The sequence below is a fragment of the Mauremys mutica genome, chromosome 10, assembly GCF_020497125.1.
Source record: "Mauremys mutica isolate MM-2020 ecotype Southern chromosome 10, ASM2049712v1, whole genome shotgun sequence".
Lineage (NCBI taxonomy): Eukaryota > Metazoa > Chordata > Testudines > Geoemydidae > Mauremys > Mauremys mutica.
In genome coordinates, this window is record NC_059081.1 from 37609475 (window position 1) to 37634527 (window position 25053).

The 25053-nt window shown below is 42.7% G+C and overlaps 1 protein-coding gene across 3 annotated transcripts in view; it reads left to right on the top strand.

Moving 5' to 3' along the window:
- PPIG (peptidylprolyl isomerase G) overlaps positions 1-25053 on the top strand; it is a 48436-nt gene that overhangs the window by 18188 nt on the left and 5195 nt on the right. For 2 of the 3 annotated variants that reach the window (XM_045032637.1, XM_045032638.1), the window contains exons 9-10: positions 16238-16442; positions 18322-18489. In XM_045032637.1, the coding sequence (XP_044888572.1) occupies positions 16238-16442; positions 18322-18489 (373 nt within the window). Of the gene's footprint in view, positions 1-1257; positions 1931-16237; positions 16443-18321; positions 18490-25053 lie in introns of those variants that run through there. The other variant, XM_045032639.1, reaches the window with a different exon arrangement.

Below are 25053 nucleotides of genomic sequence, written 5' to 3' on the forward strand. Positions count from 1 at the left end.
CTTTCTTCCTTTGTCCTGGCAGCTGGAGTGCACATTTTGGCACTCCAGCCTCTTATCTTTTGTTTCTTCTTCTAGGAACAAGGAAGAACTGCAGCTCCCCTGCCCCTGGCCATTGGGGAATGAATTAACGCTTTTCTCAGTGGTTCTCAAGGTTTGGGCCTTTCTATGCTAGCTCAATCTGCTTCTGGTACTTTTCTGATAGGTACTGCTCCCATAAAGAGTCATCTGGCATATAAATATACTGATGTCAGTCTGACTTTTCTTAACACCTGCTGCTTCTATTGAGCTTGTGGTTCTGGGTATGGTCCTCATCTACAGTGCTTCAGGTGAGTAGCTGGGTTAGGAAGACCTGCAATTTGCCCTGCTGTAAGTATGCTTTGTAAGGTACTTTGAATTATAAACAGGGATATAACAGAATCTGCCTCTTTCTCTGGAAAGGATGCTCTGCTCTGCTGTGCTCTTCCAGAGCTGAACATGGGGTTGGAAGTCAGCCCCTGCTCCTCTGACAAAATAATTCAGTACAAAGACTGCTCTCATTGTGATGGAGAACTCCAGTAGAGGAGCCTCAGGATGCCTGTTTGATAGGTGCTTTCTCATTCTTAGCACCTTCCAGATGATGCCTACTCGGAAGGGTTGCAACAAGGATGTTGAAGCACAAGATAAGGATTACCCTGTTTCTTTGGCCTAAGGGAAGCAGACAAACATTCATACTTGAACTTCTTGATTTATTTCCCTCCTCTTTCGTGCTATTCTTCCATCTTCTGATATGATTGGCAGAAGAATGGCTTTGGGTTATGAAGTGATTTCCTTCATTCCCAAAAGGTCAGTGATTGACTGCATTATGGCTAGGGGTGTCTACAAGTTGGACAACTTTTTCTGCTGGTTCATAAGATGTCCTGGATATTAGGATGTCAAATTTTATTTTCTAGCAATTTCCTTGGATAGCACTTGTCTTGTGACAGACATAATATTCTAACAGTGAATGGGAAGGGCTAGTAGATATAGATGAATATATATAATGGAAAGAGCTTGTGGGCGAGACAATCCCTTGCATGATACATATATCCTAGTCCACCCTGTTCCCTTCATAGGGCTATTCTAAAAGGTTGGAAACTGAATGACTAACAGAGGTTTTAGTTGGAGCTGAACTGTCTGGTGTCTTAAGACCCTGCTTGAGGGCTTTAAAGTAGCACCAAGCAAAAGAATAAAAGAAATAAATATAAAATCTTTTTCCTTTAACTTTTCCTGAAAGAAAACAGACTTCTGGAGAGATCTGACTGTCTGATCCCACCTGTATGTCTGAGTCCTGGGCCCTCTTCTTGTGCCTCTTCGCCTGGGTACTGCTAGGAGTCTGGAGATCCTGCTTCCTGTAGCTGTTCTGATGTGCCGCAGAGGGAGATTGCTGCCAGGGCCGTGGGTTGAGCCACTCAACAGACCATGAGGCACAGTACTAGATACTGGTGGGCAGCAGGAGAACATGGAGAACAAGAGGTCTTAGAGGCGCCAGGAGCGGGCAGGTGGAGGGCAGAGCTGAGTACGGGGAGGAGTGTGGGCCCCCGGGAAGGGGCACTAATGCTGAACCAGCCTGATGAAGGTGCTACCTGGCAGACTGACGGAGTTCGTGGTGAGTGGAGGACTCTGCTGTTAGCAGAGGAAGGCCCTGTGCAGGCTACTGCAAGACGAAATCTATCCCTGTTGTGGGAGATGACTGTATGGCTAAATTGGTTCGCTGAGGGCATGACCAGGACCCCGCTGGTGAGCTGTGATGACCTGAGTACCTGGAGATGGGAGGAACAGTCTGACGTCACATCAGCAAAAGGATATTGGCTCAGCTGCAGTCCAAGACTGAGTGATGGGGCAGGAGAGACCCTTGGAATCATGGTCAGGAAGGAGGCCAGGGAATCCAGATGTGAGGACCAATATCTGGGAGGTGAGCGGAACAGAGTAGTACTGGTGGTCGTGGAGGACCAGCAGCAGAGAGGCATCAAACAGTGGAACTATGCAGTATTTTACTGCAGAAGGCAAGAGGGAGCATGTGCTATGAAGTGTGGCAGTTACTGGAGCACACTGCTTCAGGGGAACTGGCATAAAGACAAAAGAAGGGTGGGTGGGTTCCTGGAGAGAGTGACCAAAAATATCTTTGCAGTTTGATCATCATCTCATAGCAAGGGAGGCTGAACTAAAACACTTTTGGCTTAGGTCTTGGTGAGGTGGCAATATCCAGGGAAGGAAGAGGGTGAATGGATTACAAGGCTGTATCTGTAAGGACTAGAAATAAAGCTGACAAATCTTGGGTTTCGTGGGGAGCTTCAGTGAGGTCAGAGGGAATGGCTTGAGTTGCAGTAGGAGTATGGTTTTGGATTGGAAGGTGTAAAGTTGAGTAAAAATAATTTGGGGGGTAGACATTGGGTTCTCAGATACTATTGGTAAAAATAAGGGGATTATATTCTAGGGTACTATCATGGGTGATAGAAGTACAATGTGGAGGAGAGGAATTGTGCTTCTGCAGAGAAGTGATAAATGTGGGGTATGGGTGAAGGGAATTAAGGATTACTTGGTTACTTGATTGTTGGGCTAATTTACTTGGACTTTGGGCAAAGTTGGAAGGCTGTCTCTGAGGAGTGCAGAGAGCAAAGAGCATGACAAGTGACAGAAGGCTAAAACAAGCTATAACTTGGAGTTCGATAGGTTTCTCGCCAAGGTGAGGGGGATATATTACCAATCTTTTCTCCCCTTTGATGCCTCAGAAATTGGTAATAAAGAAATCTATAACATGGGGGGGAAAGGGAAATAAATAGTAATCGATATAAATCAGACGTTATTAAGTATAAAAAATTGATAAAGGAAACTAAAGACAAAGGGGCAAAAATCATGGCTGGTAGGGCGAAGAAGTTTTTAAAATATATTCGGAACAAAAGAAATCCTAGTAATGGGTATTGGCCCATTACTACATGGAGATAGTAACATTGTTGTTAATGGTGCAAAAGAGGCAGAAGTGTTCAATAAATATTCCTTTTCTGTATTTGGAAGGACTTGTACTTGTATCACATGAGGATGATGAAGTACTTTCTAGTTCATTAGTAACTAAGGAGGATGTCATCATCAGCTAAGGATAAGTGTTTTTAAATCAGCAGGACTGGATAACTTTCAGCCAATTGCAAGTGTTGGCTGAGGAGATCTTTGGCCCACTGATATTAATTGTTAATAAATCTTGGAATACCAGGGAAATTCCAAAAGTCTGGAAGAGTGCTAATATTGTGTCACTATTCAAAAAGAGCAAGTGGTATGATCTGGGTAACTATAGGTCAGTTAGTCTAACATCAGTCTCAGGCAAAACAACAGAAAAGCTGGTATAAGATTCAACTGTTAATGAATAGGAATATTAATGCCAGTGAGCATGGTTTTGTGGAAAGTAGGTCTTATCAAACAAATATGATTTAATTCTTTTACATTACAAGTTTGGTTGATAAAGGTAACTTTAGATGTAATATATGTAAACGTTTGTAATGTATTTAATTTAGTACCGCATGATATTCTGATTAAAAAAATATTATATGATGAATAACTGGCTAACTGACATCTCAAAGTAGTTGTCAGTAGGAAATAATAATTAAATAGGAGCGTTTCTAGTGGAGTTTTGCAGGGATCAGTACTAGGCTTGATGTCTAGTATTTTCATCAATGATCTGAAAATAAATATAAAAATATAAATTTTGCAGATGACACAAAGATTGGTTAAAAGTCATACAGAGTGATTTGGATCATGTGGTGAACTGGGCCAATTCAAACAAAATGCAATTTAATATAGCCAACTGAAAAGTTACATAGTAGGGAATAAGGAACCTACAGAATGGGGGACTGTATCCTGGAAAGCAGATTTAGGGATCATAGTGTACAAGTGACTGAACGTGAGTTCCCTGTGTGATGCTGTGGCAAAAAGGACTATTGTGATTCTTAAGATATATGAACAGGGGAGCAGTAAGTAGGGTGATAATTTTACCTCTGTATACAGCATTGGTGAGAGAGACTAGAAGGCTATGTCCTGTTCTGGTATCCTTTTAAAAATGTGAACGTTGGAAAAATTGGAGAAGGTGCAATACAGAAATGATTCAGGGGCTAGAGAAAATGCCTTGCAGTCAGAGACTGAGAGCACAATCTGTTTAGCTTACCAAAAAAAGATGATTTGGCGGTTACTTGATTAGTGTATAAGTACCTTAATGGAAAGAAAATACTGGTACTAGTGTGCTATTTAATCTAGTGGAGAAAGGCATAACAAGAACCAGTGACTGAAAGTTGAAGCCCGACAAATTAAAATTGGAAGTTGGACATGAATCACTGTGAAGGTGATTAACACAAACTACTAAGGGAAGTGGTGAATTCTTCACCTCTTGATGTCTTGAACTCAAGACTTGGAAGCTTTTCTGGAAAATATGCTTTAGCCAAACACAAGTCACTGCGCTCAGTACAGGAAATGTAATGGCCTATGGTATACCAGAGGTCGGACTATATGATCTGGTGGTCTTCTCTGGCCTGAGCTTTATGAATCTGAGTTAAGTCTGCCTGTTGGGCCAGATGCTATCTCCCATTCAAGCCCAATACTCTGTGGTGTCATAATAGTGGCTACATTTCATAAGAGGTTTGAAGTGTGGAGAGTGGACAGCTATGCCATTTGGCTATGATTTATGAAGTCTGACAAGTTCTGGACAATATGGTGGATGGGCTGGGGAGGAAGGGGCCTGTTTTGAACATATTTATAGGCTGAAATTTTATAAGAAAAAGAATGGAGAGAAATAACATCTGGCTGTCAGCCTAAGTCCTCTTTCTTTTATAGTAAACCCTGACAGTGAGTTCTCTGCTCTAGCCTGTAATTGACTGGAGGCAAGCTTGTCCTGGTATTCAAGAAGGAATATTTGCCTTTGTACATAAATGATCATGTGTTTGCAGAAAATCCTTGTCATTCTTTATGTTCACTTTGCACAGCAATTTCACAACATTCCATGTTCATCCTCTTCCACAAATAAGTCAGCCATTGAAGTAAGCTTGCAACAGTTGCTTGCATTTTACATTCTGCTCTGTTCAGGTAGGCAGTCTACCCTGGAGAGTTCCTTACCTTCAATTCCCACTTACTTAGTAGTCAGTTTGAAGTAGCAACTTTATTACAGATCTAAACTTGCCACAGAGTTGGAAATAAAACTGCATCCCAAATTGGTTTTGACAAGGTCTAGACAATATTATCACAGGAAAGGGGAACTGCAGATTTGACTTCACCCTTTCTTTCATTCTTTACACAGACATTTCTTAATTGGGGCTTGGAGCCATCTTGTTTCAGTTAAGTTTAGATAGGAAGAAATGCAGTGATGTTTCCCAGGAGGATGTTGTCCTGAGTGGAGAGAAAGTCGAGTTCTTCTATGTTTCGGAAGAATATGAAAGTAGAGTACCTTAGGCCTTTTTCAAGAGTTAGTTCAGAGCTAACTGAATGGACTGTTATCTATTGGCAGTTCAGCAGAGTATGTGGTGATGCCTCTGTTTGTGTACAGCAAAGGAAGAGTGGACATTTCATACTAGACTCCTTTTCACGGAATGCATTTGGAAACTCTTAATTTTTCAATTTTAAAAATGCACCCATCATGTTCACTGGACAGATGTACAAATACAATATTTGTGTAACAAATAATTTACTAAATTGACATTCTATACAAACCGTATAAATAAGCCTTTTAGGCAAAAGCTTGAGAAAATAGACTTTATGCCTTGTTCTTCTGTATTGGACCAACAATGAAAGCAGACGGTGGAGTAGAGGCCTCTCCCTTGAAAATATTCTGCCAGCAGCTTTAGGGATGCTTAACAAGCTTGTCAGATGACTTCAGTTGCCATGGTAGTGCATAACTAAAGAAATGGTCTCAGGTGGTTAAGAGCCAAACCATGTATGCCTTCTAAGAGAGAACTTTTCACTTTGAATTGGGCCCAGAAGTGAACAGGAAGCTAACAGTCTCTATGGAGCACTGATGTAGTGTCTGTGGCCAACTGCAGTAGGCAGTCAGGCCTTTGCAATCTGTACCAGCTGAAACTTCCAAGTGAGAATATTGAGAACATTATTGTTAGCCAAAAGGGCTCGTTTCCCCCTGGAGCTTACCTAATTACACCAAGGAGGCACGGAGACAGGAAGACGAGTACCACACCCTTTATTGATCAGTCAGCTGAGCGGGTGCTACTCTCGGCTAGTGCCAGAGAAAGAGACACACCCCACAAGCCCGAACGGGCCTTTTTATAATCCGTAACAAACAACTTAGCCTACGTTCGTCTACGTCATTTGGTTGACCTGTAGAACCTGTACATGTATCTATTAGGGGATAATTGGGTACGCAGGATACATACATCAATTTTAAGGGGGAAACAAGAACATCTGTTAAGGATACATTTGTCATTCTGAAGGGGACACAAGATACATCCGTTGACCCTTTGTACTAGATACTTTGGATACATACATGTGAACGCAGCTGCATACACTTGGGGGCCAAACAAAACTGATAAGCAATGCGCTGACATAGGCCTTTGTTCTATCTAGTCCTTGAAGCTTTCCAACAGTTCTCCCCCCTTTGAGAATACTCAACAAACTTTTGTCTGAGTTTTCTCATACTTCGAGGACAGAAAGCTTAGGTAGGTATACCAAGTGGTTTAATTTCCCAGATGTCTTGGTGAATAATTTAGTCCCATATGCATCCTTCCCATGGACCCGGCAGGATTCGGTATGTGGGAGCCACACCCACCCTAACCGGTCCATATGCTTGGAAGGAGCACTGTAAATGTTCACACTTCCATCCAGAAAGTGTCCAAATATGTTTCCATGACCACAGATCAGATGGTACTTCTGATGTGTCTGTAAGGGCAGTGGGCCAAGTCTGGTGCTCAAGATCACTCTGAATGGCCATCAGCTGGTCATTCAGGAAATCCTGAATTTCTAAACATACTAGATCCCACTGCAATGCCTTCCCAGTCTCAGTGATTTTCAACACCATCTCTGTCAGTAACTTCTGGGTCGTAGAACTAAGGGTGGAAATGACATGTACCTCACCAACTCCAGCCTATACTTGGGTTAGCTGAACTTTAGAAATAAGGCTAGTGGCCTTTTCTAGTTGGCCCAATTTCTTATCATGTTCTCGGCTTTGAAAAATATTTCAAATGACTGCTACACTATTGGCCCCAGCCCACAAGGATCAGGTCCATTCCCCCTTTTTCCAGAGGAAATAACCCTTTTTCCAGAGGAAATAAGGCTTTCTGTTGTGCTAATTTAATGGCAGCCCCTTGTGAGCAATCTGGGTATGTAAAAGTGATCTGAAAACTGGATAAAGGCAATGTCATTTAAAATCCAATTAGGGAGGGCAATACATACTAAAGGATTTATCCAAAACACAGGGCGCAGCCTGTAGAATAAACCCCAAAATTCAATTAATACCACATTTCCAAACAGGGGTCCCACAAGTTTGTTCCTGCCAGTGTATAATTCTTTGATTCTTTACCAGGGTCAGTTCTCAATGTCCTTTTTAGTCAGGAATTCCTGGACTTTGGCAATGTCAGTGGAGTGAGTGTTTCTTCTAGAAAAGTTCAAAGGCACAGTTGGTCTGTCAGTGGACAAGGGAGAGGTTAGCTAGCACATCACCTTGTCCTCTTTCCCTGCTGTCCAGAAGCACAGTTGAACTAGAAGAAAGAATAGGCTAATTATCAGTAGGAGAATTCTCCTGATGTAGAGGGGTCTTTTTGCAGTGAGAATCCTGGGTCCAGGCAGTCTTTGGCACTTCACAGCGGTGTCGGTAGTCAGCAGGACTGTACATTGATCCGGTCTCCAGGTTCCAAGGAGTGGCAGGGCTGCTAGGGTCTTCGGATAGTGCTTCTTTACCTGTGTAAAAAGGAAACCTAACACATTGCATTAGTGTCTTTGCAGATTTTACAGCTGGTTGGGCATATTCAAGTCCCCCCTTTTCTGGTTGTTAGCCAAGTTTTAACTGAACAGTGTCCTTGAACGAAGTCAGTGTATCTTTTTTTTTTTTTTTTTTTGACTGAGCTTGCTAATTTCCTTTTCCCCTTTTTGGCTTTTTTAACCTACAAAGGAAACTTTTACTTTTTACTTATACACCTTTTGTTAACAATGAACACATACACATTGCTGTTATACAGTACATTAGTCTTATTATTTAATGTATGCCACATATACCCTTCTACTAAAATAACCGTATTACAGAGCTTTGGAACAACAAACCAGGACAAGCACACCCACTTTGATGAGTTCATTCAATACAACCTCTAGTCCAATAGCTTCCCACCATCCCCAGCCCTCTGGCTAGAAATCTGAGGTAGCCAGAAGGATTCCATGTACAATATGGGGAGTGGGTTAACTTTTTATGTCCTTGCTTCCAAAGACTGTTAGTATGCAAATTTTAATAATAATTTTTAATTAAAAGTTTTGGCCAATGCAGTTTTTTCTTTTACTTAAGAAAATACATAAGACTTTAGTATATCACATTTTTCTGATGTATCCAAACACTTTGTATTTTAAGTTGAACAAAACAAATATCTGCATTTCAATTCAAGCCTTCTGCTTTATTTTAAACCAGACTATCCCATGAAAATATTAAACACAACAATTCTGGCCACGAGACAAACACCACAAGACAGAACATAGAACACAAAACATAATTTTTACTCTGCCAGTAAATCATGGTATGTTGTATGCTGTTTAGCTGGCATTAGTTTTCTTTGATTATCTGAAAGACAAAAACAAAGGTCTACCCCTTCTGGGCAGTCAATCATTGCTTAAAATATACAAATACCCTTGTTGATTTCAGGCAAAACAGGAGAATTACCCCATATTTTCTTGTATGTGTTTCATAGACAGCCCAGATTTCAGTGGCCTCTACCTTATCAGTTAGATAATTTGCATTAATACAGATGCTTTCTGGTTTGCTTTTTACTTTTAACTCCTGCTTTTAAACACTGAAAGAAAACATCACCACTTATAGTGCCTTAGAGCCTAATAAATTTTTATTTATGTAGCACTGTATACATTCTTTAGCTAATTCAACAAAATTGTTCATAGCCAAATGATTGCAATCTAATAATTTCTTTGCCTGAATTTATTTACAAATATTTTAAAGATACCAAGAACTTTTCTTTTTAGCATTTTTACAAAGTTCAACTGCTGTTCCCTCCAGCAACTACAGAGTTAACTTTTCACTCTCCTTTAAATCACTTGCTCTTCCCTTAAATCACTTGCTTTGTCTTTCAACAGCCACTTACCAATTCAAATCACCATTCCAAATATCCTCTTGAGTATTTGAAATCCCCATGCTTATACTCACTTACTTCTTCTTTCCACTACACCCTCAAAAGTTTCCAACCTGTTCTCCAAGTTCTCTGTCTGTTGCCTGCCCGCCTGGGCCCGATCCTTTTTTTTTTTTTTTTTTGCTGAACCGTTCCTTTTGTTTTACTTGTTTACCAACTTGTTTTACTACCAGTTTAGCTAGGAGTGTAGGCTTTTTAACTAGCCCCCACCCTTTCTGGTCTCTTCTCTTAAACATTTTTACTTACAAGGCTATTTAAATTTTTTTTTTTTTATGAGGCTTGCCACCTGGGCAAAACGCATGGCCCACTGGCGTTTAACTATTTAATTTCCTCTTGTAGCAAACACACTGCTGTTACGGCATATGCTGAGCACGAATGGTTAAATTTTAACAAGTCCCTGAAGGACTGGTACTTGCTTAGCCAGGGCTTCCTTTTCTAACTGGAAGTCCTGTCTTAAGGCCTGCAACTTGCCCTGGGCGCAGGTTTGAGTTGCTGCCTGGTTCATGATCTATGCTCTTAATTGCTCAATTCTAGTTATCAAATACACATTTTTTTCCTTTTCTCCAACTACTCTATTGCCCAGTCCTGCTACGACTGGGGGTAGATCCACCTGCCACCCTTCCCAGTCAACCAGGGTGGAGATAGGAATGCTAAACCCCTCTGCAGTTCTCAGACTTACTGCAGCTGAGAGTGGGCACACCTTTAATTATGCAATCCTTAACATATAACACCAACAGTACCAAGCAAAACAAACATAAAATAACAAGGATAAAACAAATAAATGGTGTAAATTCTGCAGGGCTCCCCCATTCTCTATTGCTCACCAAACTGTGACAAATTTCTGTTACCAATCAATCCCTCATGTCAGGTGATCAGGCTGACACTGCAGGACGTTGCGGGAAGATAGAGAAAACACACCATATAACCAAATTTTAAAGCTTCATTAAAAATAATAAAACAACAATGGAGAGTGTTGGGAATGCTCCCACATCACTCAAAAAAAATATAAATGCCCCAAGCCTTAAGCCATTTTAATACTCACACATATCCAGACTGGCCATGTCTGTGTATAACATTCAGAAAAGGGGAATAGGTGGACGGGAGATTATCCTGTATACAGCTTGTTCAGAATTTCCAACAGTCTTTGTGGGGCTGAAAGCAGTTTTTCTTTGTACTTAACATAGTCTACGCTGATTCTTGACCTTGAGCATAAAACAACTTTCTCTTTATCTCTCTGCCAAGCTGAATTTCAAATTAACCCATTTCTAGACAAATTGCTCACACTGTGTCAGAGGCTTTTCTTTGGTGATTAAAAGCTCCTCTGAGTTATATGATCTTATCTAGATTGAAGGTACCTTCTAATGGGCATTGTTTAGATGGATCTTCACACGTGTGAAGATTCCAATTCTCTAAATACCTGCAGGTTTTAGAACCATAATGTACGTACATATAATATGCTGGGGTGCCCTTAGGGGGTGAGGTGGAATGTTTAAACTGTTCCTTACCCATTTTCTACTTACACACGCAGAGAGGGTGCCCTGTCCGCACTAGCTGCTCATAAACTAAGGATCTCTCCCTACAGGGCACTCACACAGGAGAGACTAACGAGGATGACCACGACTCTCCTACACCTCCCTTCAGCAAAGAGCGTCGGCTAGTCTCTGGGAGACGGCGCCGCTTACTCTGATTGCGTCCAGTGAGATGATCAGACTGTCAGTAGCCCACACAGAAAGGAAAGGGGGGGAGAGAAGATGGGTTCACACACTCCTAGACCCGGTTATCACGGTTTCGGCTTCCAGTACATCAATATAACGAAAAACAAAAGTACCCCTACCAGGAATAAAAACAACAGCGTAGTAGTCACATTCCCATAGTCGTTCGGCACGGCCCCCGAACTAGTGGAGTTAACAGAATTATTCATTAGCCGTGGCTGTACCTAGGTATCTTAAACAAAAACCTGTTAGGGGCCCAAGGTCCAACCCGCACTTCGGGGGCGTTAATCCTCAAAACCCAGGAGGTAACGCACTTACCACGCCCGGAGTGGCCGCGTCCGGCAGGTGGACTCCCCTCTTCTGGTACCGTCTTGCCTCTGTGTCATTTGGAGTTCTCTATAGAGGGGGCGCAGCCGTCCCGGTCAATTGCGGCGACCTGGAGCTCGAGCAAACCAACAGCCCGAGGTGGCCACTCTCCAGAGTCGTCCTTGACCGCCGGTCAGCGCCCCCTACAGGGAGAGAAGTCCCGGCGGAGTCGCCATTTGTTAGCCAAAAGGGCTCGTTTCCCCCTGGAGCTTACCTAATTACACCAAGGAGGCACGGAGACAGGAAGATGAGTACCACACCCTTTATTGATCAGTCAGCTGAGCGGGTGCTCCTCTCGGCTAGTGCCAGAGAAAGAGACACACCCCACAAGCCCGAACGGGCCTTTTTATAATCAGTAACAAACAACTTAGCCTACGTTCGTCTACGTCATTTGGTTGACCTGTAGAACCTGTACATGTATCTATTAGGGGATAATTGGGTACGCAGGATACATACATCAATTTTAAGGGGGAAACAAGAACATCTGTTAAGGATACATTTGTCATTCTGAAGGGGACACAAGATACATCCGTTGACCCTTTGTACTAGATACTTTGGATACATACATGTGAACGCAGCTGCATACACTTGGGGGCCAAACAAAACTGATAAGCAATGCGCTGACATAGGCCTTTGTTCTATCTAGTCCTTGAAGCTTTCCAACATTATGCTAATCCATTCTGTAGGCCACAAAGGTATGAATAATTGTGAAGTTGTGTAAAACTGAAAAGTGATTACAGTTGTTTTAGGTGCGGTTGTGGAAAGACATTTTTGGCCAGTGTACCATCTCGGGCTCAAAAAAGTACCCATAAATTGCAAACCCCCTTGTTTAGGATGAGCAAATTCAGGGGCAAAATACCATGCCCGTCAGCTGGTCTAGAAGCTTCTCTGCAGTGAATAACCATCTCATTGCGGTCTGGATTCAGCTTCACCAGCTTGCTGTCATCCAAGTCACTGTCTCAGCCAGGCACTGGAAAAGCAAAGAGAGCACCCAGTCTGCATGCAATGAAAAAAATAGTTGCATTTCACCAGTGTACATGTAGCACCTCAATATAAATTCCTCTAGAAAGCCATTGGACCTGCAGAATTCCTCTGGAAAGCCATTGGACCAGCAAGCCAACACCACCATCTGGTATTTCTCTGAAAGAGCAGAACCACTTCAGTGATCTTACCCGCCCATCCAGACAGCTTTTGAAATTGTTGCTTCCATCACTAGAGGGCAATCGAAGAGTCAGCCAAATATAACCAATCAGAAACTGGATTGACTGTCTCATTACTGCATGCCTCATTGACTTTATCCAGAAAAGGCATATTTGAGACAAGGTGGTAGTAAGAGTGTTTAGATGAAGGGATGGTTATCAGTAGCCTAATTACTGCTCATATGAGAAACAGAGGCATCTTGCCCTTCATTAGAAAGAATTAACACGCACTGCCAACAGCAAACACAGTGTCTGTCTACTTGATCTTGCTAGCCATGATGGACGTGTCCAACTTGCAAACAATAACCTGAAGTTCCCCCAGCACATCAAGAGTATGTGATGGAAGTTGGCTGAAACTCAACCAGAGAGGCTTTGCCTTCCAGATGTGGATCTGTCCCCACTGATTTGGTTATTCCAGTCCAGATCAGAACAGACTTTTCTGTGATAACATTAAAAAGCTTAATGTAGTGAGAAATACTAACCTCTCATTACAGGTGATGCATCGATACTGGAGAAGTAAGTTGCCTTTGCTTCCATGACGTCCATCATACTGGATTCTATATTCACTTTTTGCAGTTGATAATTGTTGGGATACAGCTACCTCCAACGCTTATGATCTGTCAGGATGGTGTAATAATAACTGGAAAACAAATGGCAATCCTGTCTTAGCTACTGGTTAAATAATCCACTGACAGTACAACCTTTAGGCCTAAGTCATGTGAAACTGAATTGGGTCAGAGAGATTTGTTCTCTCTGTGTGTTGCTGTCTTGCAGGTCCCCAAAATTACACCTTTTCAAAAACGAGTGTGCTGTTGACTTGGCTTGCCCTTCTGTTCAATGGATGGGGACAGGGGGAGTAACTGTTCTCTTTATATCCCCTCCTTTGGGTAGAAGAGGTAGTTAGCATAGATAAATGACTGGGCAGGAGACTATAGATGTGAATATCTGAATGGTATTTATTATTTTTTCCGTTTTTTTAGGGTTATTACCTCTTTTATAAAAAAACAAACAAAACCGAACCAGCCCAGCTTGAGGGCTGAACATGACAACCCCTGCTCTGACCACTTATATCTGTGACTATGATCGTGGAACTCAGTCAAAAGACAGACATTTTATTAATGACAGCTGAGTCGTTTGAAGGACCTAAAGTTGTTGTTAATTTCCAGAATGAATACACTGCTCCTGAATTAGCAGTTTATACCCCTCTAAGGGGGATTTCCAGGTATACACTAGTTCAAGAGAAGTTCTTCACCTCCTCTAGCTCTGTACATAGAGGTAGTCCCCTCCTTCTGACCACTGTCTAGTGGTTCTACTTGAAATATGGAATTAACTGAGTTCCCATTTCATTTTCAAAATAACTAGTATATAACTTCCAGTACATGGCTTGAGTTAAAAGGTTGAACCCAGTAAAACCCACTCATTGTTCGTAAGTTCTCTGGATACACAAAAGCTTCATGTTGTCTGGGGCTGCCAACAGAGGTCTCTGTTGGAGTGGAGTTTCTCTACAACTTCATTTCTGCAGAATTAAGGAGCTTCACAGGAAAGAAGCTGGTTGTTAGCCTTCAGTTATTTAGAGCTGTTGAGGGGCTCGCTTCTGTTGAACTGTGGAGCTCCAGTCATTTCAACTTCCATGGGTTTGTAAACCTGCAATGAAGAAAGTTGAGGCTATATTTTGTGGAATTGTGGTCATTTTTCTGAAGAACAGCTACTCCAGCGTATTAGCTCAATATTCGTTTTATAACCAGATTTTATTCCACCATAGCTAGGTACAGATTACGCCTCTCTGCACTATCGAAGCCCCTGTGCTCGGCTCACCTCGGTGGCTTCTTTTGGTGCTCTTTCTCATGGCTCCTTCCAGAGGAGGCAATGTTTTAGTTTGCAGCTTCAGAAGGGATTCACTGAGTTGGTGCACATCCCAACCATGTCTTCTTCTGAGGTAGCAGCATCCACTTTTCAGCTGTACTGACTTCCTGTGCCCACATTTTTGTGCTCCTGCCTCCCCCTTTGCAAACAACCCTGCCTTAGAAGGAAGTTTGAGGCTGCTTTTTGCCTCTATAACTTGTACCAAGCAGACATTCCATTTTCTATACATTGGGGTATGCCAGCTGAAAGCAGCATAAACCAGTAGTGAAACTGATTAATTAACTTCTAAGGTAGCTCTCAATAACTGTTTAAGTAGACGAACATGATCCCAGCTGGGAGTCATATTCAAATTTAAAATCCTTCTTTGACTCTGAAGTCTGATTTTAAGATCATAACAAACTTTCTGCTTAAATGCAGTTTTCTACAGACACAATGGGGATTCATTTTTTTAAAAAATTTCCTTTGGCATTTCTTGTCTTCTCTAGTGCCTGAGATTGAGCCTTTTACCATACAAAACTGTCCTATAGCCAGTGATGTTTTTCTTTGTGTGTGGGTGTGGGTGTTGGGGGGATAAAACTTAAAACTAATTGTATTAGTCAATTATAATGATGTTCCAGAGTCTGAAAATATCCTACAACTCCCCTATTTTGACAGTCTTTTGGAGAGGTGGGGACAAGTCTGGCTGGAGAATAGCTTGGATTAATTGATATATCTAGTTGAGACATCCTTCTTATTTTTTATTGATTGTTGAAAGGATGAAATACATTATATTGTTTTAAAATTGTGTCTTTTACACTACTACTTTTGCCATCATCATCTCCTTTTTAATGAGACCTGCTTCACATACTGTCAAAGTTAAGAAATTAGGTTCTCAATCCAGGCCCTAATGGACTTGATATCTGCCTCCAAAAGTGGCACTGAACTCTTTTTCATTTAGAGGCCAAGGATATGATAAGACATAGAAACTGGCATACAATATCAGATTAATGGTCCATTGAGCCCGGTATCCTTTCATGGACTGTTGAGGAAGGTGCAAGGAACTTTATAGTGGATAATTGTGGAAAAACCTACCCATAGTGGAGGTTTCTTTCTAACCTGACGCAATTAGTAGTTGGCTTGCACCATCATACTTCTTGGCATATTTTTGTGGAAAAATGATGAGCTCTGAGGGTCACTTCTATTTTCTGAGCTCAGTTTCACTTAAGAAGAATTATCTTTTTCTTGGGTCTTCTCAAATCTATGGTATTTCATGCTGAACTAGCTGCTAAGTGGATCAGCCTAGGTCATCTGCTGCTGCTATCAAACTGGTTTAATTGGGTTTCAATAGAATAGATTGTCTGAGATCATGTTAATACTGGAAACTAGAGAACAAATTCCTTATAAGACTTTTCATTCTGTGTTATGCTTTTAATGTAAGATTGCTGCTAAAAAAGAAGTAATATTTTAGTACAATTAAAGTGCTAAGCATTACTGAGAGTTCACAGTTGGTAATAAAATTTTTCTTTGTAATTTAAAATAAATTAAATTAAAATAAATAGGCTATTATGTATTGTTTTTTAAATTTCTCCATTATTTGTATGACAAAAATATTTTCCACCAAATCTTTATTATGTATTTACCATAATGACTTTAGTTACAAGATAAAGTATTGTGTCAGAATTATTTAGGAAGTTTGGGAGATATTAGATAGAATTGTCTATTCTGAGCTTTCAGTGGAACTGTTTGACATCTAAATGTATGTCTTTGTAACTTTGATTTATAGCCAAGAAAGAAGAGAGGAAAAGACACAAGTCGTCGTCCTCATCCAGTGATTCAGAAAGTTCAAGTGATTCAAAATCTTCTTCTGATTCATCATCTGATTCTGAAAGTGCTTCTGAAGAGAAACCTAAAAAGAAAAAAAAGAAACACAAGAAAAATTCTAGAAAACATAAGAAGGAAAAGAAAAAGAGAAAGAAAAGTAAGAAAAGGTAGGATTATTTTGCTATTCTAAAAGACTTTTGGAACCAGTCCATATTGCTTTTTGTTAAAAATGTAAATGTAAAACTTAATATATGTTAGTACATATGCTGTAGAAAAATAAATGTTTTCAGCTAGCTACTTTCTTGTTTTGGTCTTGATGTAGGAAATTTCTGTGAATAAGATCACTTCAGTTTTTGCACATATATAATATTCTTTGGTACATGTCTGTTTGAACTAGCACCAGTTAGGTGTGTGAGGATTGCAGGCTCCTTGATTCTTTTTTTTTTTTTGTAAATGACTTCAGTTTTCCTGCTTTAGTACTATACATTATTGCCAGTGTATGTAACAAGAGCCACTTGTGTAGTTTGGATTAAGATTTTCATGTGTTGATTTGTAAAATTGCACATTGTAAAGTTAATGCCTTGACTCATTTTTATATTCATTAACTTTGAATTAATTTATACACAGTGAGACTTTTATAATGTATGATGAGGAGCATACAGGTCTAAAACGAACAAAATTAAAGCTCAAACGTGTTAACACCTTAATTTACTGATGTGTAACTTGTAATAACTTCTCAAAAATCAGGTGCCAAAGTTAAACCTGTCAGGTGCTTTTGAAAATCTTACCCAAGCACATCAAAGGCTCCTTAAAAGGCAATGTAACTTTAGGCTCTTAAGTCACTTGGCTGCTTCTGAAAATGTTACCCCCAGTTTACTACAGTATTCCCATGCAAAAATCTGACTTAGAGTTAAAGTTGTACAAGTATGTTATCTTTCAGCGCAACCACTAAAAATCGAGGAAATCATCTGTTACAGCAGTACTATTCTTCAGACCAGCCTCAGCTTCATGTATCTTACTATCTAAATGCACTCACTTTTCTCATGATCCCTTTAGATTCCGACAAATAATTATACAATTCCTCGCAGTTTTATATTCAAACACACAATCTGAACGTGACCTTTTTAATATAAATTTTCCAAACTCCGTTTCTTCTAAAGTAGAGTTGGCTGAAACTTTCAATTTGTGAGAAATTTTGGTATTTGGAAATTTGATTTCATTCAAAGTCAGGCAGCCCCTGGAGCCAGCTGGCCCAGGAGTCTGGAAGCCCTGGGGTTCCCAGTCCAGGGCAGTCTGCATTGTGTGCCTGCCCTAGAGTCACAGACCCTGGAAGCCCATACCAGGACCTCCAGGTTCCCGTCTCAGTGGCAGGTACCCTGGAAAGAACTATGAGCCAAGGTTTTCAGGCTTGTGGCTGTGGAGCTAGGAGCTGGACTCTTGGGGCTTCCATGCTCCCAGCTCCACAGAAGGGAGCCTGGAAGCCCTGGCATGGCAGGGCTGCGCTCAGAGCTACAGACCGTGGACGCTCAGGCTCCTCAGAAAATTTACAACCAGCTCTAATCTAAAGATACAATATAAGTATATTTAGCAATTCACTGTATGTATTAAAAAATCATTGGTTAAAAATCTTTTATAATGTCAGTTAGGAATACATACATAATATACATCTCTGAGTGAAGACCTCATGGGAGCAAAATGGCTGCTGTTTTTGAAGCCTTAGCCTTTATTTTATATGTGTAAATACTTTCAAATATCTGTAAGTGCTTGGGTTGATAACTTTCAGATTTTTGTGCCTTAGCTAGATTTTTTTTATTACTACTACAAAGACCATTACGTATAACCTGCAGAACTCAGACCTTTTCTAAATTGCTCTGATGACCAAGTAAATAATTCCTCTTTTTTTCTATGTGTATCTTCAGTTGACAACGCTTCTGAAGTACTTAAGTATAGACAGGTTGAGAGACCTTTCCTAGAAAGCCCAAATCTAAAGTACACAAATATTTAAAACTGAAGGATTGATAGCTTTTTGTTTGTGTATAAATAAAGCTCATCCAATGAAAGTGAAGATGAAAACCCTGAAGCACAGCCACTGTCTACTGTCCGTCCCGAGGAGATCCCTCCTGTACCAGAAAACAGGTTCCTCATGAGAAAAAGTCCTCCTAAAATAGATGAAAAAGAAAAAGAAAGGAAGAGCAGGGAGAAGGAAAGAGAAAGGTAAGCTTACATATGTTTGAGTGGGACTGCACACTGACAATGGTGTGATCAAGTCAGTACTTTTAGATTCATAGGTGAAGTCCAGGTTTCCCATGTGGTGCTTAACCACTGGCACGTTATGAGCAGTGACACTTCAGATTTCATAAAATGTTCTTGTTTTTAAAGGTGAGTAGTGTGGATATTACAATGATACATTTTAAGGGAATTTTACAAGGAAAATAATGTAAGAAGGAATAGAGGAAAATTTAAGCACTGACTTACAAATACAGTTTCCACTTGAGATGGCTGGCTCTGGGGATTTACAAACAGTATATGGAGCCTTTCACTTCAAGGGTAGATCACTGCTTTAGTATCAAGGGTTGTATGCAGCATAGTTGTAGCTGTGTTGGTCCCAGGAAATTAGAGAGACAAGGTGGGTGATGTAATATCTTTTACTGGACCAACTTCTCTTAGGCCTTGTCTACACTACAAGACTATTTCGAATCAACTTAGTTCGAATTTGTGGATTCGACCTTATGAAGTCGAATTTGTGTATCCATACTAAATACACTAATTCGAATTTCTGAGTCCACATTCACGGGGCCAGCGTCGACTTTGGAAGCGGTGCACTGTGGGAAGCTATCCCACAGTTCCCGCAGTCCCCGCTGCCCATTGGAATGCTGGGTAGAGCCCCCAATGCCTGCTGGGGGGAGAAATGTGTCGAGGGTGGTTTTGGGTAAGTGTCGTCATTGAACCGTCAATCACAACCTCCCTCCCTCCCTCCTTGAAAGCGCCTGCGGGCAATCTGTTCGTGCACTTTTCTGGTCAGTGACAGCGCGGACGCCACAGCACTGCAAGCATGGAGCCCGCTGCGATCATCGCCGTTTTCTCCTCCTCGCACTTTATCGTCCACCTCTTCCACAGTCAGCTGATGAGAAATTGGGCTACTTTTCAATGGTGCTGCAAGCACTGGGGGACCATAGGGGACGTTTTACAAACATCAACGTCGGGTGGCCGGGCAAGGTTCATGATGCGTGTGTTTTCAGGAACTGTGGGCTGCTCAGACGCCTGCAGGAAGGTAGTTTCTTCCCGGACCACGAAATAACTGTTGTGGATGTGCAGATGCCTATAGTCATCCTCGGGGACCCAGCCTGCCCGCTAATGCACTTGCTCATGAAGCCCTATACAGGCACCTGGGACAGCGACAAGGAACTCTTCAAATACCAGTGAGCAGCGTGACCTGTGACTGTTCAGTTTCTTTACAGAGAAGCTGAACCTGCCACTGTTTCTTTACCCAGTTACTGTTGACTCTCCTCTTCGGTTACATACCCCGTTCACCCCGTTACCCCCACTTCCAGCACACGTGTAAAAATAAAATACATGTCCCATTATTACTTAACAAAGGTTTCTTTATTCATGACTTTTCGTGAAAGGGTTGAAACTGGGACGCAGACTGTGCTGGGTAGGGTGTGCGGTGATGTAAAGACCGCCTCTAAACTCAAGGAATGACAGGCTCCTGCTCCTAGAGCGGTCCGCAGTGCCGGAAGGCTTCTTTCAACGGAGCCTGCCATCCCTCTTTATGGAATTCTGTGTGCGGGCGGATATGTGACCTTGTGGTGGAGGAGGACGGATACAGATTCCTCAGCTGCGTGACTCAGCGGTCCAGGACAAGGACCGCTGTATAAGATCTGTAACCGCCCTCCCCCGCTGCAAAGTCACATCTCCCCCGACCACACAGATCCTGGAAAACACCTCCCATACCGACCAGGGTGCCTACTGACTGCACCGTGTGTGTGACCCGCTGCTGATCCTGCCCCCGTGTCTGTACCCTGGGAAAGGTGACTGTCCTATGCAATTAACCACCCCCTTCCCCACACCCCCCATTCAAACACAGTCTTCTTTGAAAAAACATAACGGAAACAGTAATTAACAGCAAAGCATTTTTATTAATTAAGTAGACAGTTAGGGAATGGGACTGGGATTGGGACTACTGTGAGTCTGGAAGTGAAGGACTTCGGCAAATGTATGGTATGAGAGCTTTTGGGTACTTGAGCACTGTGCTGTGGTGCAGTGACAGTATTCACGTCCCCGGCCGCCCCTCCTCCTGATTATTTTCGGGGAGGGGGGTATGGGACTTTGTGGCGGGGGAGTGCGGTTGCAGATACACTGCAGGGTGTCTCTGTCCTCCTGCGGTCCTGCAGAACATCCACAAGGCGCCTGAGCGTGTCCGTTTGCTCCCTCACTAGTCCAAGCAGCGTTTCAGTCGCCTGCTTCTCTTCCTCACGCCACCTCCTCCCGTTCGCTGTGTGAGCGCTGCCACAGAGAGACGGTCTCCCTCCACTGGCTCTGCTGGTCCGCCTCTGCTAGGTAGCAGCCCATACGTTCCTCGAACATCTTGTCCCTTGTCTTTTTCTTTCGCCGCCTAATCTTTGCCAGCCTCTGTGAGGGGGATGCTGTGTCAGGTCTGGAGACAGTGGAAGCTGTGAGATGGGAAACAGGGAGTGAATTCCTTGCAAAGATACATTTTTGCGAACAATTAACTGAGTCTAGCCTGTGTCTGTGAATTCTGGGTTGAGACCCCTGTGCCTGCTGGGGCACAAATCATTTTCGCGGAGGATTCTGGGTAAATGTCGCCAGTCATTACTTCCTCCGGGAAAGCAACGGCAGACAATCATTTCAAGCCCGTTTTCCCAGAATTGCCCTGGCATACGCCATAGCATGGCAACCATGGACACTGTTTTGCCTTTTGTGTATGTCACCGTATGTGTACTAGATGCCGCTGACAGAGGCGGGCCAGCAGCGCTACACAGCAGCATGCTTTTGCTTTTGCATGACAGCTGAGACGGTTACCAGCCATATTGTACCATCTACCATACCATAAATTGGTAATAAGATGGTAATAAGATGGGCATGGTTACCTGTCCTTTTGCACTGCACCATTTGGTGCTGTCATAAGTGCCCCTGGCCGAGCAGCCAGGGGCGCAAAAGCAAAAATTGGGAATGACTCCCTGAGTCAATCCCTCCTTTTTGGTATCTAAAAATAGAATCAGTCCTGCCTAGATTATGGGCAAGTGTACTAGAGAACCACTGTATCATAGAACCAGAGAGCACAGCTGCTCTGTGTCCGATCCTGCATAAATTTGGAGCTGTATGCTATTCACAAGGGGGTGCTCCTGCAACAACACCACCTGTTCATTCCGGCCTTCCCACAGCCTTCCTGGGCTACCATACCATTGTCCCGCCACTTGTGTGATGAAGTAATAAAGAATGCAGGAATAAGACACAGTGACTTGTTTGTGAGAAATGAGTGGAAGGAAGCCTCCAGCTGCAATGATAGTCCAGGCAGGACATTAAGGAGTGTGGATGAAGGAGCCCATCATCCCTCTGCTAGTTCAGGGGCAATTCAATCTTTTCTTTACACAGGAAGGGTGGGGGCTGATGGAGTTCAGCCCCCTGTTGCAATGATGAGGACAGTTAACAGCCATACTGCACCATCTACCATGAAAAATTAGGGCCAGGCGCCCTTGATCAACCTCACAGATGCTAGTAAGCATGGTTACCAGTCCTTTTGCACTGCCCCATGTGCCAATAGGCTGATGTTGAGGACGGATACCCATCTTTTTGTACCATCAGCCATCCATAGCGTGGGGGGAGCAAGGATGTTGGTGTTGAGTGCTGCACCATCGCGTCTATCTGCAGCATTCAGTAAAGATAGGGTGACATGTAAAAGAGTCAACAGAGGATTGTTTTCACTTCTGGTGGTGGGTGGGGTGTGTGCGCAAATTGCCGAACTATGCCCTGACCCACCGCAGACACTGTGTTTGACCCTAGAAGCATTTGGAGCTCATCCAAGAATGCAAATACTTTTCGGAGACAGCAGGAACTGTGGGATACCTTGCGTCCTCATTCCCCCCTCCCTCCATGAGCGTCCATTATATTCTTTGGCTTTCCGTTACGCTCGTCACACAGCTGCGTGCTGAGTCTGTGCTATGCCGTCTGTCCGTAGATTTTTTAAAAATACTTTGGACCAGGCGTAAAATTACAGTAATTACCCTAATTAGATGCAGGAGTCTCCGAGCGAGATCACCCTGAGGAGGGTCACTGAAGGAGATAGAGAGCGCATGCTGCGTGAAAGCTAGCATGAACCAGGGCCCGATGCAGCCGTGCTCGGGGAGGCAGTGCTCCCTGAGTACCTCATGAAAGCCTTGCGCGGAAAACTGTGCTACCACGGAGCACCCAATAAGGCAGCTCTCCCCAGGAACCTCCTGCTGATGCTTTTCGATTAACGCAAGGAGAGCTTCGTGGAGATCTCCAAGGATGATTTCTGTTCTATCCCCATATCTAGAGAGACCTCCTTTTCACACAGTTAAGATTCCTGTTATATTAAGAATAAAAGTTCACATGGTTAAAGCACTTACCGACTGCTCCTTCCCCTGATTCAGGATCCGGGGTCATGGCCGGGGAGGGTTGGTAGGGGATCTCCGTGACGGTGATGAATAGATCCTGGCTGTCGGGGAAACCAGCGTTGTAAGCGCTCTCGCCTGCCTCGTCCTCCACAAACCCTTCCTCATCTTCCCCGTCCGCGAACATCACCGAGGAACTGGCCGTCGACACTGTCCCATCGTCAGAGTCCACGGTCACTGGTGGGGCAGTGGTGGCAGGCTCCGTAGCGTCCGTTTGCCGCTTTGATTTTTTGGTAGCCTTGTCTGGGGTCCTTGATTTTCACGCGGCGCTGCGTTGCATCCCGCCTGTATCCTCTGTCTCTCATGGCTTTGGAGACCTTCTCGTAGGTCTTCGCATTCCGTGTTTTGGAGCGCAGCTCCGAAAGCACAGACTCCTTGCCCCACACACCGATCAGATCGAAGAGTTCCCAGTCAGTCTATGCTGGGTCCCTCTTTCTATTCACAGATAACATGAACTCCTCTGCTGGAGAGCTCTGCATCGTTGCAGGTGCTGCGGAGCTCGCCCCGATGTCCAGCCAGGACGTCAGATTCAAAGTGCCCAGACAGGAAAAGGAATTCAAATTTTCCCGGGTCATTTCCTGTGTGGCTGGTCAGAGAATCCAAGCTCCGACTGCTGCCCAGAGCGTCAACAGAGTGGTGCACTGTGGGATAGCTCCCGGAGCTACTAAGTTCGATTTGCATCCACACCTAGCCTAATTCGAGCTAGCCATGTCGAATTTAGCATTACTCCACCTGTCAGGGTGGAGTACCGAATTCGAACTAAAGAGCCCTCTAGTTCGAATTAAATGGCTTCCTGGTGTGGACGGTTGAGCGGTTAGTTCGAATTACCGCTGCTAAATTCGAATTAAAGTCCTAGTGTAGACCAGGCCTTAGTGAGAGAGAGCAGCTTTCATGCCACACAGAGTTCTTGAGACCTTTCCCAGATCTGAAGGAGAGCTCTGTATGGCCCCCATGCTTCTCTCTCCACCAGAAGTTGGTCCAGTAAAAGATATTACCTCACACGCCTTGACTCATTAGTATCAAGTGGAAATTCAGCACCATATTACAGTTTAGTGGCTCATATGAATTATTATGTTTCTCAGTTCAGTTTCTGATGAACCACCTTAAATTGGACACTGATTCTTTCTGCCATACCTTATCAGACCAATAGTTAATATTTTCTAGAATCTTATTACTGACTATAGCCAGTACAGAAATTTCTGAGACGTGCAAGAAACGTTATAATGGATAGTTATGAAGTAAACTGCCCATATAGGAAATACATTCCTGCCTACATCAGTTAGTGGTTTACTTTACAGAGATTTGTACTCCCTGTACTAGACAAGATAAAAAGTATATCTGTTGTTCTTGATATATGTGCATGATTCTCTTACTGTGCTCTTGGCTTCAATATTATCTTGTGGGAGGGAGTTCCATTGGACCAGGCAGATGAATCTCAGCCTTATAAGTTCTCTCTCCAGATCAAGGTTGGAGCACACTGGTCAGTTAGTGTAGTCAATCTTGTACAGCACAAGCCATAATGGTACAATACCTATCCTGAGGCTAAACAGAGTTGTTCACTCCTTATGGCTGTCCCTGGAACATTTCACAAGCTGTAATTCCACTGCAAATTATTATTAATTTTTGCAGCACCCAAAAGAGTGCTTAGATACATTGGAGAAATGTTTAAAGAGACCAGGTTCCTATCCTTAAGAACTTAGAACAAATTTAGGCAGAAAGATGAACGATAGGAATGAGGAAAGGGCAGGCTTATATTATGATGACAGTGACTTTGTTTTGGCATGTACATGTATTGAGATGTTCATATGCCAAGTCTTTTCCAAAAATGTGTAAGGGAACACTTCTTCTCCTATCTGCCCCTAAAGGGATATTTTTAAACGTTGTATGCCTTTTTTTATACTATGAATAGGATGATATTTAAAGTAGTGAAGTGATGACCATTAGTTATTATCTGAACTGGCTGGAGAGTGAGAATTTCTTTTCATTTGGACTGACTTCTTTTAATTTGCAAAAGACCCAATCCAAAATAGTAGTGGAGTCTGTCTAAATGATCTTTTCCGGTCTTTCTCTCTCCACAATTTTTAAAACAATGTAATAGACAGCATCAGTTCTCTTCATTTTT